At 42.7% G+C, this 19597-nt stretch overlaps 5 protein-coding genes across 8 annotated transcripts in view; 2 read left to right on the plus strand and 3 right to left on the minus strand.

Moving 5' to 3' along the window:
* LOC140314580 (beta-galactosidase-1-like protein 2) overlaps positions 1-19597 on the plus strand; it is a 363608-nt gene that overhangs the window by 325108 nt on the left and 18903 nt on the right. The gene's annotated exons all lie outside the window — the stretch shown is intronic.
* Positions 1-19597, plus strand: part of gdpd5b (glycerophosphodiester phosphodiesterase domain containing 5b) — a 112262-nt gene that overhangs the window by 39594 nt on the left and 53071 nt on the right. For 2 of the 4 annotated variants that reach the window (XM_072392880.1, XM_072392881.1), the window contains 2 exons: positions 33-311; positions 440-524. In XM_072392880.1, the coding sequence (XP_072248981.1) occupies positions 33-46 (14 nt within the window). In that variant the 3' untranslated portion in view covers positions 47-311; positions 440-524. Of the gene's footprint in view, positions 1-32; positions 312-439; positions 1615-19597 lie in introns of those variants that run through there. The other 2 variants (XM_072392878.1, XM_072392879.1) reach the window with 1 other exon arrangement.
* Positions 1976-5755, minus strand: hspa13 (heat shock protein 70 family, member 13). Its single transcript, XM_072392869.1, has 5 exons — positions 5557-5755; positions 5123-5463; positions 4574-4787; positions 4258-4425; positions 1976-3967 (listed from the first exon to the last, which is right to left on the minus strand). Exons 1-5 carry the CDS (start codon positions 5579-5581, stop codon positions 3387-3389), a joined length of 1329 nt encoding a protein of 442 aa, XP_072248970.1. The 5' UTR covers positions 5582-5755; the 3' UTR covers positions 1976-3386.
* On the minus strand, positions 6651-12536 carry LOC140314577 (SAM domain-containing protein SAMSN-1-like). Its single transcript, XM_072392870.1, has 8 exons — positions 12354-12536; positions 11337-11417; positions 11038-11166; positions 10523-10640; positions 10278-10429; positions 9853-10074; positions 9540-9687; positions 6651-7450 (listed from the first exon to the last, which is right to left on the minus strand). Exons 1-8 carry the CDS (start codon positions 12408-12410, stop codon positions 7296-7298), a joined length of 1062 nt encoding a protein of 353 aa, XP_072248971.1. The 5' UTR covers positions 12411-12536; the 3' UTR covers positions 6651-7295.
* LOC140313647 (uncharacterized) lies at positions 13320-18718 on the minus strand. Its single transcript, XM_072391645.1, has 10 exons — positions 18689-18718; positions 18355-18522; positions 17996-18042; positions 17284-17324; positions 16932-17015; positions 16571-16665; positions 15164-15263; positions 14227-14657; positions 14085-14104; positions 13320-13380 (listed from the first exon to the last, which is right to left on the minus strand). Exons 1-10 carry the CDS (start codon positions 18716-18718, stop codon positions 13320-13322), a joined length of 1077 nt encoding a protein of 358 aa, XP_072247746.1.

The following is a 19597-nucleotide window of genomic DNA, read 5'->3' on the forward strand; positions in this document are numbered from 1 at the left end:
CGCTCCTCCTCTTCCTCTCTCTCATGTTAAAGGTCAACCCCAGTAACCGCCTCCCTCATCCACCCTTTGTGTGATGTGCACCACCTCCTGACCATCCTACCACCTCCGTCTCCCCCGCAAGCAGCGACTTCTTCCTTTATTCCTCTGCATCCCTCGTTGTCCTGCCACCTCTCTGCCTACTGTCATTTTCCTCTTCATCTATCCATTCATCCATCCCTTCACACACCCATCCTCCCCCACAATCCCTCCAGTGGAGACAACCTTGTGTGGGAGAGCTTATAGATGCCCCAGTGTGTGTAGACAGACCAAAGGTAAGACATGTAGTGAGCAAAGTTTAGTTTTCTTTCTTTATTTGTAATGAAAGTGGTTCGGTTAGAAAGTGTAAGAGTTGCTCCCCTCTGACTTTTTAAAAAAAAATCTTTTGTTTGTCGCCCTCTAGAGGTGGGGAACGGAGTTGGCAGTGCTGAGGAGCTGTACGGGGACAACGGCTTCGACTACTACACTAATCAGGGCATCAACCAGTGATTTATAGTCTGCTTGAGTGAGTCTGCTGCAGCGAGCTGGAAACAAACACCACATCATTCCTATTCATCGGTGTTAGGCCTCCTCTCCCCCCACGGCCTACCGATGAACTGACAGACTACTGTTTCTGCTGGAAACACCCAGTTACTTTCTGTACATTCTGTAAATAAGTGTTTGTGGGTTGTTTTTTTTTGTTTTGTTTTTTCCCCTCAAAGACATAATATATATATATATATATCGCTCAGGACTACAAGCACTTCTTACTGATGGAATTCTTCTACTCCCATCACATCCAAATGTGCAAGAAGCCCCTCTGAGTCAGCAGTGTTTGCTTCTTTTAAGAGATTCTTTATTTTTTAGCTAAACTCCCGAAGTAATTTATTATTTTACACACCGCAAATGACGCTCTCCTCTTTGCAGATGAGTTGTTTTGGCTTAAGGCTTTTAAATCAGGTTTTATTGTGGCACGAGGACAACATTAATGTTTATATTCCAAGAGAAATCAAAGTGTTTACAGACGTCCTGCCTTCTCCTCCTGGTGAAATGTCCACATGGTGTACGTAAGATATTTTGATACTTCTGATCAGTGCAGCTGGCAGAATCCTCTGGACTTTGTGTGAGCTGTGCTCACAGTGAAACTGGTGAAAATGCTTTTTTTTTTTTTTTTTTAAATTAACAGTGAATGTGATTTTGATCTTTTTCTTTTCTAAGATGTTTTCAGTGTATTGTGTGTATCCAGGCTTGGTATGCATGTCCACCTTGCATGCAGTGCTATACAGAGTATGTTGTCTTATATAAAAGGTGAGTTAATGTGTGAGATGCTCGAGCCAATAGAACAATGTGACAGTTCAGTCATTACAACAGTAATAGTCGGGCCTTTCAGTGGCATTTAGCTGTTGGCAAACATCATGTATATATTTGCTGATGTAAATGAAGTGGGGGGGGGGCTGAATGTGGGGAAAAATAAAGCTAATAGATGAGACGCTAAAGGTTTCACAACAGGCAGCACAGGTCAAGACAATGATCGCCTTTTGTGTTTATCTGTTTGGGTATTTCTGTGCCTCAGAAGTCCACATTAAATCTGTTACAGAGGTTTCCATTAGCCTGTTCTGTGCATTTTTTTCTGAAGAGTCGGGTTAGAGGAGCCCGTTCTTTTCCCTTCTCAGTTAATAGCGTTAGAGCTTTTCTCTCTTTGACTCCTGAACTGCAGCAGCAGGCATCAGTAAAAACGTGAAAGACCGAGGTTTCAATAATTAATCCTAAAGATTTGTCAGTTGTTCTCACCGCCAGATTTTCTGAGCGTCACCTTTAAGCTGGAATAACGTTCGAATTGCTCTGCTAGTGACTGGAGGATCTTGAGCACAACCTGGGATGAGCTTGGGAGGTACTTTGTGCTCCTTCTGCAACTTGACTTTTCAAAAAAAAAAGAAGAAGAAAAGGAACGCTGAAGAAGTTGAGAAATGGAATTTTAATTGGCTGAAGAGCAGATCGCAACAGTTTAATAACTTCAACATTTTAAGTTGGTCTGAGAATGTGGGAAATTTGCAGTATGAAAAAAGATTCTAGCTCATCCAGGGGACCGGAATGATCCAGGTCCAACGATGCCAGGTACTGAACTGCATTTGGCCAAATAAATTAAAGGCTGTGATGCTCTTCATAGGAATGTGGGTGCATTTGAGTTCCTGGCCGAGACTCGCCGCACCATCGGAGGCAGAGTTCTGGGTTGGAATACAGACGCAGATCCACAATGGATGTGCAACAACCGGCCGGGCGTCTACCGGAACAACAGCAGGTGATTTGGAAAAAACAACAAAACCAAAACTATACGAATGTCCATTACACAACATTAATGTGACAGTAACATTTGTTCATATTAAACACACAAGGCACTGATGAGCAACACTTTGGTCCTTCTGCCAGAACTGACCTGCAGGTCATCACAGGTGAAAAAGCAGCCAGTCCTTGACGTGTGGAAGTCATTGCCGTTTGGATACGGCTCCACTATTGCACAAAAGAAAAGTTGTCCAACAAGCAGAGGTCCTCAAAGTGCAACAGTGAGAGGCAAATAATCCGGTCTGAACTTTACTGATGATGCCAATGATTAGAGACCGACTCGTACATTATGGCTCTGCTGCGGAGCTCCATCTGTTAGCCGGGGACTCTGAACCTCAACAGAACACCTCACTGCTGAGGCAAACAGTCTGTATATTGCAGCTGAGCTTTAAACTTACCGTGTTAACATATTTAACGTGAGGTCAAGCAACGTTCCAGAGATTTCACTAAATGCAAAGCATAGCATGGAGCAGGATAAAGGCCCGTGACTGAAGCGTTCCATTTCAAACGACTCTTTCTGAAAAGGCACGAGCGCACGGTACGTCAGCCTCTAATGAAAAGGACGACACACACACACACACACACACACCAACCGACATAGATAAATAAATAAATAGCTGAAGACGCACGGGCTAGTCTTTGAAACGAGAGGCTATTCCCTGAATGCATTAAAGTCTGCGACAACAGAGCAGCGGATCCGTGACAGACGCTGCTCGGCCACACGCAGCACAGTCGTGTTAATTCTGCTGCAGCTGCAACAAAAGCAGCTCTCGCATTCAGAATGTGGAGAGGAACGTGTGCGGGTGTTGCAATCGGCGCGGTTTTTCCGTGACCGTCACCTTTCACAACCAAAGAGGAAGCTTTAAAAAAAAAAAAAACAACCGCCACGTCGTGCTTGTAAACCTTTAGGTTGATGATGCTTTGTGTTGTGCGTTTCTCCTCCTCCAGAAGATGTTAAATTAAGTGCATAATAGCTGTGTGACACTGTTGGGAATCAGTGGAATTCCAAATCTAAATATCCTGATGGAAGATTAGCTGAAGTTCGTCTTGCGCAGGTGTCTGTTGGGGATTTCTAAGGCGCTCACTTGTAGCGGCCAGGAGCCGCCCATGATGCCGGCCTGAATGGCCACGCCTGTAACCACAGCCAGGTCAGGGTCTACTGATGTGTTGGGCTCCTTGCTAAAGTACTCGCTGATCAGTTTCCTGATCCGCGGTATTCTGGTGGACCCCCCGACCAGAACTATCTCATCCACGTCCTCCTTCTCCAGGTGGCCTTCAACCAACACGGTCTTGACCGGGGCCAGAATCTTCTGGAAGAGGTCCTCGTTGAGCTCCTCGAACAGCTTGCGAGTGATCGCGGCCTGGAAGAGAACCGGAGAGGGTGTGGAGCCTTTGGGGGACTCTGAGCTGTCGTGGGTGTGGAGGTGCAGCGGCACCCTGATTGCGGCTGTGGGGTGGAGGGTGAGGTTGAGCTTGGCCGCTTCCACCGCCAGTCGGAGACGGTGGATGTCCTCCTTTAGGGTGGGGCTGACGCCAAACTCCTGCCGAACTTGCTCTGTGGTGAACTGAAGCAACCTCTGGCTGAAGTCTTGACCTCCCAGCTTGTTGTTTCCTGCAAAATATAGTTACTTAGCATGACACATCACTTCCCCCAGTGGTGAATATACAGACTAAATCTGCTTCCTGTCAGATAATGAATCAGGAAGTGACATCAGGTTTCTCATCTGTACAAAGGTGCGGTTACTGGCCGCTTCACATTCACATAAGAGATAGGATCAGATGTCTTGTACACGTGGATATTTCTTGGCGTACGCACTTTTCATATAATTTTAAAACCCTTGAATTCAATATTGAAGAAAAAGGATAAAAAGGTTCTCCCACAAAAGCTTGGGAACACTTTACCTGCCATTGCCCTGGTGAGGAACATGCCTCCCTGTTTGTTGAGCAGAGACACATCCAATGTCCCTCCCCCAAGGTCCACCACCAGCACGTTGAACACGTCCACCTTGTGCAAGCCGTAGGCCATGGCGGCTGCTGTGGGCTCGTTGATCACACGCAGGATCTCCAAGCCTGCAAGACCCGAAGAAAGGCAGTTAGAGCAACAATTAAAGCACCAAAATAAAGGTTCAAAATATTACTTTTTGGGGCGAGGAACAGGTGCATTGTGGGTAGCTTTCCTGAGACAATGCTGCAACCTAAACCCTATCAGCAATCTGACCTGCAAGGTTAGCAGCTCTGACAGTGTAGTTCCTCTGGCGCTCGTCGAATTCTGCCGGCACTGAGATGACGGCCTTCTGGATGGGTACACCCAGCTGACGCTCAGCCATCTTCTTCATCTTCAGCAGCAGCCTGGAGCCGATGAACTCTGGACTGACAGTGAAGGTACGGTTGGTTGAGATCACAAACTCTGCGCTTCCATTGTTGTTCGACACCTGAAGGAGGAGCAGAGAACCAGCAATGATGAGGGTGGACGAAACAAAGGCTTCATTTTGTTGAAGTACAAACAGAACAATGGTGAGCTTTTAAGGTTTGCAAGCTTAGAAATCTAAGGAAACTACAAACAACAGTTTAGGGTTAAAGTAGCCTAGGCTGGAAAGTATTTTGAGATTTTTCTTTTTGCCAAATTATTAAGAAATTAGGAACATTACGGCTGACTGAAAGCTGTAAACTCCAATGTAACTATGCTCTTAACCTGGTTGCTAAAGTGACCCAAAAATGGACCACACCAATCTAACATCCTGCAATGATCAGGCCCAGCATAAGTCACCTTAAACGGGTATCTAACGCTCTCCTGTTCCAGGACCTCTGGCTCAAATATCTTCCCTATGAACCTCTTGGCGTCGTAGATGGTGTTTTGAGGGTTGCTGTCGGCCAGGTCCACGGCTTCGTGTCCGGCAAACACGTTAGTGGTGGTGAAAGAGACGGCGCTGGGAATGCTCTTCCTCCCCTCCTCGTCTGCGATCACCTCCACCTCCCCGCTGCCCGGATGGAAGACACCGACGGAGCAGAAGGTGGTTCCCAAATCCAAGCCGATGACTTTGGGTTTGGGGGGCGGCAGGTACTGCTGACCCAGATAACCGGCCAGGAAAAGAGCCAGAATTACCGAACCTGCGCCAACGAAACATCATGGGTATCACAGATGGACCAAACCGGCTAGCTCTTGTGTTAGCATCCAAATAGAATAATAGTCATTAAACTTACCAATCATGGACATTTCTCCGGCCATCGCCGCACAATGTTGCGAAGTCACCTACCGCTTAAAATGAACAAAATTGTGAAATTGTTCAGGTTGCGTTTAAGCGATGTCTGGCTTTGACAAGTGAGTGACGTGAAGCAGAAATTTTTCAGTCTGCCAACGAAATACACGTCAACGTTCCATGACCTCGTGTGGATTCTGGGTAGTGTAGTTTGCAACCTCCACCAATGACATCACGGTTTAGCCATAGCGATTTATGCTTTCTACTACAAATCCCATCAATGATAGCGGCTGATAAAGGCAAGTAAAACACTGTGAGTTAGCCTAAATTTTCAACCAATCAGGTAGAGGTAACGCAGTAAAGCTAGTATGCTGCATTCAATGCACCTCGGTAGCAGAATACAAACAATACAAAAAAAAAAAAAAACATAATGAAATTTTTCCAACACCCACGCGTTCGATACGTGGAGTGGGGAAAAAGTCTGTAGCTTTGTCGCCCCGCTATTAACAGTCCTTGTCAACAGTTCCGTAGTTCCTTACTGTGGAAAGTTCCTAAACTTTGGAAATTACTTTTAAAATACCATTTTCCTGCTCCCTCATTTAGTCTTGTAATAAGTCCGAAAATCAGACTTCTTGCGGCGTTTTTATTAATTGTTTTTCCCACCTCCGGAATATTGGTATTTCCAAGGTCCCAGTTGCTGTCAAATGCTACAATAGCATAGACTGTCACACGACAAAACACATTACAGTACGCCTATTGGTCATTGAGATGGAAAACATAAGAATTTCTTAAATGCATTGACGTTCTTACTACTTTTAAACAATCAACAGCTTCTTTATCAATTATATTCTATATTTAAGCGACGATCCAGTTGTCATATAGTAGACGTGGCATGTGAAAAAAACTATATATACACATGAAATATAAAGATATTTAACTGTATTTTATTAGTTTTATGTACAAAAGGTTGTGAAAACAGATAAATATTGGCTTTCACATTGACATACAGGCTTACATGCACACATACACACGCACACACAGAGGCTAGGAACCCTAACACCACCCACCCCACCCCCCCAACCCCCCCAATACGGTTTCCAATAGGTGTCCCCCCCAAGGTTAAACTTATTCCTACGCCCTTGCACAAAGTCATTGAAGTTCGTGTTCAGGTAATCAGACATTTGTCAATCTGTACAGTATAAGATGTAACCCAGAATCCAGATGATAGCATTCCAAAACATCCCTTCACCAGTATCTATTCATGTATAGGAAAGAAAAATGGAGCTTTGTTGAAGTTTGAACTGTGAGTGGATGTGATGGAAAATGCAAAGAAAAAAAACTAAAAAGAAACGATGCAGCGGTGATAAATAAAGGCTTAACAGTATGCAAAAACATTAAAGGATTTGAAGTGCAATAAATACAACTGAGGCTTAAGCAATGAAATGTACCCTTTTCAGCATTTTCAACTAAAATACCCTCTCATGATCAGAACTCAAAACCTTATAATGCGACAAAAAAGATGGTATTTAGAATCTGGTTGCCTTGTCTTCCTTTACAAATCGCACTTATAAAAAGCTGCTACATTAGGTGAACCCGTATGCGGAACAAGGGGTGCAAACAAAACATTTCTTGAGAAGACAAAGAGATTTCTTTTTTTCTTCAAAAAACTTCACCAGAGTCAAAGGAAAAATGTGCTGCTCTGAATTTTCGAATGTCATCTCATCCATCTGAGAAATGAGAGCTTCACGAATCCACCACATCTGTGACTTGCTCTGTGTCCTCCTTGCTATCTGAGCACTCAGATGGGATGAAGCAGCCCGAGTCTCTGGGACAGTCGCTGTCTTCTTCCTGTAGATTCTGGGTGGATTTGTGCTCCTCTGTGTCCTTCGCATCTTCACCTGCAGCCACAAACCAAATGGAATTTGGTCAGTTTAGAAGTGTAGAGCTGACGCTCTACAAGATTTCATTTGATCTGTTGCTATGATGACAACAGCACTGTGGTCTGATTTCAGTTTTAGACGTTCCTTTCAAAAATGATGGAGCTGAAAGTGTGAGCAAATGACCCAAATACAAAATGATCTGGTTCAGCTATGACCCAGCAATACGTCACCCTCTTTTAGAGATGTTTATTTTCCACAGCAAACAGTCACAGTATTCCACTGTTCTTTCATTTGTCAGAAGCGGCTAATCCTCCTAACCGATGCATTAACCTAATGGAGTGCAGCTTGATTAAATTACTGGCTCTCATGAGTGTCAACAAGCTGAAGTCACTGCCATCTGTTTAGCTGCACTGTCACCCAAACAGAGAGACTGCGATGACATCTGATTTGTGCATGTCTGCCCCAGTTGCACTGAGTACAGCTCAAACAGACACACAAAATACACTTTTATATACGCTGGGGGGTAGTTTTGTGCAGGCTGTGCGATAATCAGTCTTCTGGTTAAAGACATCAGATTACAGGAACGCCTTCTGGTCCGCTAAGCACTTTCTATCTGAGTAACAGGAAACTCCTGATCTCACAGGATGCAGAGTGACACTAAGGTCTCTGTTGTCACCTGCTTTTTAAACATTTTCAGTCTTCTGCAGAAATGAATTGGCCAGTGATGAAATACAAATACCAGTGAATTACATTTTACTTAAGATCTTTAAGTTGCTGTTCTTTATCAAAGTTATCAACGTTGTTCATGGCTTTGAGAATAATAAGCCAATGTCGGTCACAGGTGTTGCAGTGAAATGTGATTAAACTACTTCGCTCCTTAAGCCTGCATTCTACCTAATGATCAGCAGGGGGCGACTTCTACAGTTGTAAAAAGAAGTCAGTTCATATAGTCTCCAAGAAATGACTAATCTATTCACTGGTTTGACGACCTTAAAGAACATATTTTTCTTTAATGTTCTAACCACCAGAGTCACAAGAGAGCATGATGTTGATTTTGTAAATTAAGCTCCCATTTGGAGTCAAATCGGCTGTTATTTAGGGCAAGGCTAAATCAGGATTGTCAAGCCAATGAGCAGGTTTGCTACTGTTTGCTGTGTGATATTCTGTTTTAAACGGCTGTGATTGGGCACAGAAAAAACACAGAACCAACAGGTTTGAAACAAAAATCCATAAATCTGTGACTTGAGTCATGGAGTCTTAGCCCATTTGTTTTGTGTTGTTTATGGTGAGTGGCTGGGAGGTAATAACAGTGGATTTAAACCTAAAAGGAAACTGAAGCCAGCAATGAGAGAAAAAAAAACAACGAATACTGTTCTAAAGCAAAGTAACGTCTTGTTTCCTCATACATGCTTATTCAGACCAAAGGTCCAGCTGATATTCAGACTTTGCCCCTCACTGTTCACCAGACAATGCTTTTCTTTTTGGATCGACTAAAACTGCACAAAGAAATAGGAAAGGCACATTTTTTGCAGTTTCCCCAATCAGTTTTAGGTGGTGCATGGGAAAAAAAATGGGTGGAGGTAAGTTAAAAGAGGTCAATCTGCCTGGTATATTTGTGAAATTTGTTCAAAGAACCCTATGCATTCATTCCGTACGTTACAAAGCTTCCCATCATTTCAATACCAATGCTGACGAAAAACTACTGTGAAGTTTTCACTGAAGCGAGCTCAGAACATAGTGATCAGTTTGACTTTCAAGCCAGTAGTTTGTTGGCCTGTTTGGTACTTTGCTCATTTTGTCCAAAAATCACGGAAAGAGATTGTCCAAAGTTGGAGTTAGAGTTTAGGGGATTCCCATGGTAATGGATGGGCTTTTGGCTGACCAGCATACGAATTCACACATATGTGGAAAGAAGGCGTGAGCCAGTTACTACCGCAAATGACAGATCTGAGGGTCATTTGAGGGTCTCAGAGCTTATTTTACAAGAGAGATCTAAAAAAATGGCTGATTTTATTGAGGTTACTAATTCCTGGTCTTTGACTTTCTTTTTTTTTTTTTACTGTTGATGGTTAACGTTAAATGAGGGACTCCTTGGGATGCTCCTGACCTTCTGTGTAGCGGCATTCAGCAGCAGCAAGCAGTCTGAGTCTGTGTTCAGGATCTTTGACGTTCAGCTCTATCAGGTGTTTCTCCTGCAGGTGCAGCAGGTCCTCCACGGTCTGGTAGCCATTCAGCAGCAGGGCAGAGGCGTACTCCTGAAACCAAATTATTCATTCATCAGTCTGATCAAGTGTCTAAATGGGTTCAAAGACATCAGGCATCTTAAAACTTGAGACAAAAATGTAAAGGCACGTGAAGTGGAGCCCGACAGACGTTTTCAGACTTTGATTTCCCACTAAATAGTCACGTCCTGTCCTCACCTCCAGATTCAAGCGCTCCAGTAACTCCAAAAGTGTTTTAGGTCGAGGTCTTTTGCACAGCTTCTGTTGTCTGATCTTGGGAGCCTCTTCTTCTTCTTCTTCTTCCTCTTTCTCCACCAAAACATCCACATAGATGAACTTGAAGTTGCCCACTTTGTTGTTGAGCATCCCCGTCCAGATGCCCATTGGAGGCTTACTGATGATGTTGATGATGTCTCCAACCTCAAAAAGAAGGATACAAGTAATTGATTTATTGACTGGAATTCATTTTATAGCAAAATCCGTATTTCTTCATATCTCCTCGACATCTCCTCGTCTTTTTAAAAAAAAGTGGGTTTTCTGATGAAATGTTTATTTCTGCTGCTGTTCTTAGGTGAGACAGTTCTGTTGTAATTCAACACCCCACCTGCAACATAGGAAGTTACCTTCAGTTTGAGGGAGTCTGTGTCATATGGACTGGGAACAAAATCTGTGTGGACCCGAGCCCTGCCGCAAAACTGCCCCTGGTAGGAGCCGTCCTCCTCCAGCCTCAGACTGTCCCTCTGACCAGAGCCGTTGGACTCACTGGTCACGCCACCTGAACCCAGAAACGCAGCACAACGGTAGGGTTACACAGTTCTGGTGACCTAATTGCATCAAGCTATGTATGCACTTGAGTGCAGACACTCACTAGAGGAGCTCTGGCCGCTGCAGAGACTCTCCAAGGAGTTGCTTGTCTTTGAAGGATTTTTCTCGGCCGGTGGACCACTTTCTGTCTCAGCTTCTGGGTCTTTGTCTGTGTCATCACCCTGAAAGAAGAACAGCTATAACTGAGAAGCAGAAGGGCAACTGCAGGCAAGCTCAAATGGAAGTAAGATGAAAAGATGACTAAAACAGAGAAAAGTACCAGCGCTTCTGAAACACGTTATCTTAGCTACCAATCTGTGTTTCGGTAAAAGAAAAAACTGCAAGACTCTTTTTTCTGTGTAGGTCAGACCTGTCATTTAAATATTGCCAGCAACTACGTCACATTTGAGGATGTGGGTTTAAATGAGAAGATATGTGATAAGACTCTTGAGAAAAACAGCAGAAGTTTGCAGTAAGTGAGGCTGACACGGCTGAGTGACAGATGCAGTCATTTATTTGCGATCAATGAACAAGACTCAGGAGGGAGTTGATAAGGAAGGCAGTGTGAAAATAACTTACTGTCTCTTCTGAGAAAGCCTTGGCGTGTTTTTTGCCCATTTTTCTTCGCATGGTCAGTGAAATCTCTTTCATCTTCTTTCCGAGCCCAGCTGATTTGTGTGGGTCTGGGCTGTCACATTCTTCCCTGAGCTGAGAACAGAACGGCGACATTTAAGAACAGAGCTCCCACTTCAGCACATTAAGCCCAAACAATTTGGATTTCCTTCCATACACAACTTGTATTAGTTACTTATCATTAACTGCTATTGTTTACTGCAACTGTGCACCAAAAGAAAGGAAAATCAAATGCATCCACACACCACAGTTGTTCCATTTTCCTCTGGTTTTGCCTGTGATGAGTGATGCCTGAGGCCCTCGAACCTTCCGAAGCTCGTGGAGCGCTGCAATAGACAAAAGTTGTCATAAATGTGAGCATAGCATAATAGCTTTGACTTTTTGTCTGTCTTTGCCTCGACTTTCTAAAATCTTCTTGAGCTCTTGAGGGTTCTTGAGCGTCTTTTTTCCTAATTAAAGCCATAAAGACAAGCACAAGCTGCAGATACATACATCAATTCCTAATGTTCCTAAAGGTTTTTTTTTTTTTTTAAAAAGAGTTTGTGCCATATGAAGACTGTCGGTCCACCTATGTTGTAGTACTCAGCATCAGCAGGAACAAGTATATTTCCGTGGCACATCTAAACATTTCTAAGAGAAAGACATCCATAGAACTACTGTACCCTCACTGCACTGCTGGCAAGCGCCCACAGTTGCTTGACCGCGGCTCACCCATTTTTCATAAAACTAAAAGTCATCATAATCTCTCCCAAACCTCCATCATCCCCTCAGCAAAGCACCAAAAATAATTATATAAATGAATAATCCCTGGAAATCCTGGTTAAATATGGGCTGCATACTCCTAGACAGCCCACTGCCGATTGAGTTAATGCAGCAGCCCCTACTTTCATTTACAGGTCCACTTTCTGCTGCACTGCCACATATTACAGCATCAGCAGAATACAATACATTTCAGAGCCATTTTAGTTCAGTTTTCAATTCTTTCAGTTCTTAATTCTTCTTGTTTTGCTGTTTTACATTGTGAAAAGTTTCTCGGAAAGCACACCTTTTTCTTCTGTTTGTCTCAAAGCAAGATAAGAAGTCTCTGTTGAAGTGTACTTTAACACGCTTTGAAAATCAATGACAATGCGGTCTTGTTCTTTGAGAGCACATATTATATTGAGAACAGCCATGTTTATAATTTTTTCAGCGTCAAAGGCAAAATGATCTTCCAACATAATATCACAGTCAGCATATTGGGTGTTCTTCATTGTCTCACCTACCTTCGGCTTGTTGCTCTTTGCCTTGTCTGACACATTGGATGCGGTCCTGTGCAACATTTTCTACTCTTTTCAGGATATTGCTCTGATCTCAGTCCCTGCTCTTTACTCTTCTTTACCCCACTCCTCTGACACTGAAGTGTTAACTAACACAATGACTGCCTGTCTACGGGTTGACTGGCCCACTTCCTTACAAAACACAGGATGTGAGGCAATTGACAATGTGCCTGTCATTGCAGTATCGCTTCAAAAGGGAAAAATACAAATGCTTGAGTGAGCACTTTGCAGCCTTCTCATTGAAACACACTGACAAACCACTTCTAGGAATGATCGCATTTAGGTTTTTTCTAATTGCGGAGTTTGCTCTTGACAATAGAACCTGAGAAGATGAGCTTATGTCACATCTGCCACTGGTGTTGGTTTGCTTTGACACACAGAGCTGGGCTGTATTGTCACTATGAATAACTCAGTCATATAACCGCTACAATAAGTCACGTAGGTTATAATGTGATTACTTCACATGCCTGAAAAACCTCAAAGGACAAGCTGTTTTGATTAGTTTTCAGGGATGAAAATAAGTTGGAAAACATGTAATGCTGTGATAAAAATTTAATTAATTCTCCCTCAAAATTTCCCTTCATCATGAATGGGGAACTTGAGTTATGGTAAATGGTGCTGCAGGAATTCTTTGTTTCTTAATGTGGGGTGAATACTTTTGAGGAAGTGTTCATTTATGACAGAGGAACAGCTGAAAATGGCAACTTTGTTGTGTTGAAACTCTTTCCGGTTGATCTCTCCTCTCAATATTGAGGTAAATGTATTTCCTTTTCCATTTGAGAGAGCATAAAAAAGTCAATTGCTTGTTTTCGTTGTCAATACCAGTCAAAAAAAAAAAAAAAAAAACCCTCATCCGGCTTTTTTTTGCAATGTGATGTTCTTCAGCGTGAATCTGAGACGCTGTTTTTACCCTCAATTAGATCCCATGTCACTGCCAGTAATCGCTCTGATGCCGACGTGCTGGGATTTGCTGCTGTGTTTACATGGAGACTCATTTCATTTGGTCACTTGCACAAAAGGAAATTCTACTGAAAAAAACACTGCTTAATCCTGCAGCCTCCAATCAACCATAAACTCCTTTCTATCCAGATTAAGGTTTCTAATCTGTGACTTCAGAGGCTCCTGTCTCCCTTGGGAATCATTTGTTCATCTCAGTGAGTGAGTGAAAAAGGAGGTTTCTCCCATGTCAGAAAGCCACTTGCTAGTTATAGAATTATTTTCTTCAATAGGGGGCTTTAGAGAAACTCAAATGTCTTCTAAAATAGCTCTGGCTACAGGCTACAGGCTTTATACCCTGCTCAATAACTGTATCTATAAGAATCAGTGGGACTGCAGCTCCATGTGGATTTCGTAATCTCCTTTTCATCTTGGACTGTTTTTTCCCTATCACATTAGGCTTTGACAACTGCTTTGTGTGGCACATGCCACACGCTGCACGTGTCACCTCTCAAAAGATGAGAGATGCCGAGCGCTTGCGGAAGCAATGCCCTCCCATGTCAGCCTGGACTGTTGTTTGGTCACTAAACGTAAGATATAATCTACAGTCCTCACTTCCCAAAGTCCTTGCTTTTCAAATTTCAGCTAAAACTAGTATGTGGTAATGTCAGCATTCTTTGTGTTGCTATCTTAACACATATGTATGTTTTCTTTGTTTGACTGCAGTAACGTGAAAAATACCTTAGCAGCTGCTGTATGATCTGTAGATGCACAGATCACACTGTACCATGAGGTGGGTATCTGGTTGGTTCCAAATTCAGGTGTGACAATAATTGCAAAATAAGTGAGTTGATGAATAAATCCTATGACAGCAGAGACTTACATTGGGCTCTGACAGATCCACTTCAGTGATAGATCGGGGCACATTTGGGGGAATTTGAGGTTTACGGTCCCGTTTCAAGCTGTCGCTCTGGGTCATCTCCGGCTGCTGCCTTCCGTCCCACTCCTTCCCAGGCAGTGTGCTGAATTCATGGGAGTACACTCGGTACTCTGTGAGTGGGCGGCGGCAAGTGTGCTGGATGGTCCCCCATGCAGGGCTACTCTCACCTGGGTTGCTCCAGCGCTGTTGGTGAGTGGGCGTTGCTCCACCGGGTAAGTTGACCATTTCGGCACAGCGGCCCGGGGTTGTGTTCTCCTGAGCTGGGAGGGTGGAGGATTTGCCAAGGTAAAGCCTCCTGTCTGACTTAGATGGGTATGGGACATCCAAATAGGGGGGTCCCAAGGGTGGGCTCATTGTGCCTGGTGGAGGGCACACTGAAAGAGAAAGCAGAGAGAAGGAATCTCAACGAAAAGTGACGTTTGAGTGGAGAAATCAATTCAAAATGCAACTGATACGTCAACCGAATGATTGATTTCTGAAAAGTATGCAGTAATTCACACAAAAAAAAGGTAAGTGAAAATGGCCTTGAAGGAGAAACTGTAAGACATAAGTCTACAACATGAACCGGTATCGAAAATAGAGAAGGAGGAAAAGTGAAACAGTTGTCAGTCCCTTTTGCCCCTCTCTTTCTTTTATGACTCCTTCAGTCAGATGTTATGTGCTTTAAAGTGGCCCCCGTCAGACTGAAGAACTGACACATCGAAGATGTCGCAATAATTGAAATGTTATGAAGTCAAGACCACTGCATGCAGCTGGTTTGCTACAGTAAGTCCTACAGAAAATGAGTCATACGATTCAGGATATGCCATAGGGTGCAGTTCAATCTATGCAGCAGAGAAACGACATCCTTTAACAACGTTGCTGTGGAAAGCTGTCTTACCTTTGGAGTTGTGACTTTTCTTTGACCCATCTTTCCCATTCTTTCCAGCAGATTTCTTTCCGGATTTTTGGTTTCTTTTGACAGCAGAGGTATGGACACTCTACAAAGACAAAAAACAAGAGCCCTTTTAAGATACTTCAATACCCCTTTTTTTTTACTGTGACACCACTCCTCAAGTTTTTCTTCTTCTCTCCCACTTTTTTGTTACACAATTCAGTTCCTAGCCATGAAATAATGCAGTCTGTCTGATGTTTAGTCTGTTTGCTACTTTGCACCAGACTTAAATACTGGAAGTCATAAACTCGTGCATGGCTTACTGTCAGTCTTTTATGACATATTTCTTGTGTCCAGAGATTTAACCTAATCATGCCCTGACTTTAATGCGCCACTATGTTTGTGGACATGGAGCATTTACTGTTTATCAGTTAGCAAATATTAGCGTGTAACCACATAACCATCATAACTTCTTATAGATATAAAGTAACTGATTGAGAATTTGAACATTTTGATGTTAGCCTTCAGCTCAAAGCACTACTTTTACAGTGTAGCAGCTGCTGTCGCTACATGCTAATAAGATTTTAACATGGTAAACATTATGTTAATTGATGATGATCATATTGTACTACTGTGACAGTGATAGCATGTTGGTGTTAGCATTTAGCTTATAGGATTGCTTTTACAATTAAGGGCAACACAGAGCCGCTATTGCTACTGCTATAACCTCATGGTTAACCACTCAAAACTGCTAATCCTGAGCTGGCAAGCTTAACTTTGTTTGCTTCTCACTATGATGGGCATTAAACAGGCTGGGCACAGGGAGACCTGCCATGGGGCCTTTAAACAACCCCAAACACACACGCTCAGATCTCTCTCACTTACGATGGACATTCAATACAGAGAGACAACCATTGCTCTTCTTTGGAACATTAAGCCAAATTAGCATTTTCTAGAATGAACCATTCAGGCCAACAGATGGTCAGATGTTACAAACAGCTGGGGATCTTGAAACTCCTGTGAATGCAAAATGGCCTGGCATGCAATATACATAAAACTTCAGTTTCACACATGATCCCAAATACATAAGGTGCTGCTCCACCATCAGTTGGGAATTAATCACTTTAAAAAAAAGAATATACAGCATAACTGACAAAAGTGTCCCTTCAGCTCATTCAGTCAGTTTAGTTGCTTTTTGAGCTGTCTACCTATGGTTGCAGACTTATAAACCAAAGCACATACTGATGATCACAACTACTACTCTTTAAATTAGAAGTGAAATTGCTGTTCAAATGTAACATAAGCTTGCAATAATTTGGCACGACTGGAACCTGTTTGCAAAGCGCCTCTTGACTGAGAGTTTGAATGAGAGATTCAGGCTGAGTCAACAATAATGAAATCTTTTCCTCTCACCTGGTTCAATGATGGTTTCTCCTTTTTCTTTGTGCCAGAGGGATGGGCTCCTTTGCCTCCCTTTGTTTCTGTCCTGTGCTTAGTCTTCCGCGCCTCTACAAGGACAAAATATATTTACTCTGCTGGATAAGCGAGATACCACAATATCAGAGAAACACAAATGTGAGTCAGTGTAAATATTAGAACTCCTCTGTCTTTTTAAACTGATTTGTTACATTACAAAGTAACTCTGGGAATAAACCATGCATTTTTCTCCCCATTAGTCTCAGAAAGAAAACCCAATTAATCAGACATCATTCAGAGTCCAAATAGACACTGGCCAATAGTTCAGATGGGCTTAACCCATTTCTGTCCTTTTTACCTTCATTGTGATTGTTGGTGATGTGGGCTAAATCTTCTTGGCTCCTGGCAGGTTGCCACACTGCAGCATTACGGCCGGGGTTATCTGGTCAGGGGGGGAGGGTAAAAGTTCAGGTCAACGGAGGCCACAGAGTCACATCAGCCTGACTTATCTGCAGGCAGCCAAGGTTACCAGGCTGCTAGTAGAGTTTTAATCTATTCAAAAGTCATGAGTCATTTGTGAGCAGCTTCAGAACTGTAGATTCTGTAGTATCTCACAGTTGTACTCAGTGTTTTGGAACTTATACAAAGTTACAGTCAAACATGTATTTAAATCAATGCTGCTAAAACTGAGTAAAGCTCTTTGTACTCACCTAGTGTTTCATTATCTGATGCAGATTTGGATATATGGGTTCTGAAAGTCAAAGACACAGTTTATCACGCTTTTGCAATTACACGATTTTCTGCTGTAGAGCACATAGAGCATGTGGTTTGATGTCATCATGGGAGAGCAGACTCGTGCTGTTTAGATGTACCACGGCCCATGCTGTTGATTCCTTTTTTCTATTTTTTTTCAGAAACAAGAGTGCAGCAATAGTTTAGTGTCCTCCAAAGTAAACGAAGAAAAGGTGTTGAAGCAACTGGGATCTTGAAAAGCAGAGCAATGTACATGTGTATCAAACAGAGAAAATGAACTGAAGATAAATCGAGGAGCGGAGCCCTGCTATCTGTTTTGCTTTGTGAAAATAAACAGCCCAGTGAAAATGAACAGGGAGCCTGTCAAGCCATGTTACTACTCTGTGAGATGACTCTTTCTCTGGCAGAGCAGCCTTTAGCACTGGTCTGTATGCACATCCAACAAATGGAACAGAAGGAAGGACTCAGTATAGATTTGATGGACGGTGCTTGAATTTTTGGCAGGATTACAGCTTTTTTTTATTGAATTCTTTGTCTGTATATGATGGAATAAAATGAATGATAAAGAATAGATTTATATTTTACTTCAGAGGTGATAACAATAAGATTTGGTGCTTCTTGTACAGTGCAAACATGCCCGTGAATTCCGTAACGTTCTGATGAGCTCACCTTCTTTTCTTCTTATTCAAGTTGGTCCCATGTATCTGTGGCATCTCCTGGAGAAAAACAAAGCGCTTGAATTTCTAATAGTCAGTACACATCAGGCAACTTTGTGGTCAGTACAAGTGGATTTTCTGAATAAATTGCCAATTCACTCAACAAGCTTGAATTAAACATTTGGAAAAATCCAGCGTCAGGAGCATCTGTCAGGCAGATCTATTCATCATTTCATAATCAGCTTTATTTAGTCTGAACAGTCTGGTATGTGGGCGTTTACAAATGCCAATCCCTTAAAGAGACCCTGCACGACGCTGTCATAATTGTCTGCATGGCTGAGATTGAGATTCCTATGATGGAGTCATACTCACCAAGGATATAGATCTTCCAGAGCCTCGCCACTTTGTGTTGTCATCCAGCAGGAGCGCTGGGCTGCAGGAGCGGCTGCAGGAACGGCTGGATGAGCGGCTGGGGATGGGCGGCGGTGGGCCATCCCCGGAGCTCTGCACCGCCTCATACAGGCTGTCCATAGACCCCTCCTGATGCCAGGCACACAGACAGAAAGACATTCAGCAGTCAGAGGGGGGGACATTGGGCAGAAAGTGTGATTCATAAACAAATTCCATTAGTTAACAATTCAACTCATGTTGCCCTATTATATCAGAAAATCTCAGAAGAAGAAAGAAGTGAACCAACTCCACTGACCTTCAGCGAACAACGTCGTTCATTCACCATGTGAATAGCTATACAGTCTGAGGACAGTTTGACTCATACACACGTAAAATTTGGATGATCTGAGTTTCAAAATATGCTCACAATGGAAAACTGGGGTAATGGAAATTCCGGACACGAGTATAACTGCTTTACAAAATCCACAAAGATGAAAAGAATATAAAATGAAACATTGTGAAACATGCATTGTTGCTTTGGGGCCCAGTGCTGGCATGTTATGCCATTGATGGCAGATTAAATCTGAGTACTATGATGACCACACACACCAACACACGCGCACACACACACACACGCCTGTTTTCGGGTTTAAATAATCCATAACATGCATAAAACTGTTCATAGACACGCAAGCTAGGATTTCAAAAAAAAAAAAAACAAATCGTGAGGATTTGAAATGAATAACTGAATATGATGCTTCAAAGCTCTTTTTAAAATTGCTTGTCAACGACGGATGTGGAGAAGGATCGAATTTCTTCAGAGCAGATTTCAGAATGGATTAAAATTTGTTTGGCTTGTTTGGAATTCTTCTAGGAACAAATAACCAAAGCTTCTCTTCAGTTTGCTTGTTCTGTACATCAGTGGACTGGAAACACAGCCGTTTGTAGTTGGTTTCTTATTATACATTAAATTTTTATATTACATTGTGATCTGAGCTGTAATAGCATAACTAGTTCTGCTCGAATTTTCACAAAATTGGTGCATGTGTGGTGTATTTATTTCACTTTCACTTTTACTGTCATATATACAGTATAACCACATGCTTCAAAACCATTGAAACTCATCACACATAAGGTGGAATTACACCAACAGAGATGAGGATAAGTGCAAGTGCCTTTATCCATTCAAACTTTCTGCCCACGTGAAGCATGACAGCTACAGGGA

This window comes from Leuresthes tenuis, unplaced genomic scaffold (assembly GCF_036924035.1).
Source record: "Leuresthes tenuis unplaced genomic scaffold, fLeuTen1.0.hap1 SCAF_9, whole genome shotgun sequence".
Classification (NCBI taxonomy): domain Eukaryota; kingdom Metazoa; phylum Chordata; class Actinopteri; order Atheriniformes; family Atherinopsidae; genus Leuresthes; species Leuresthes tenuis.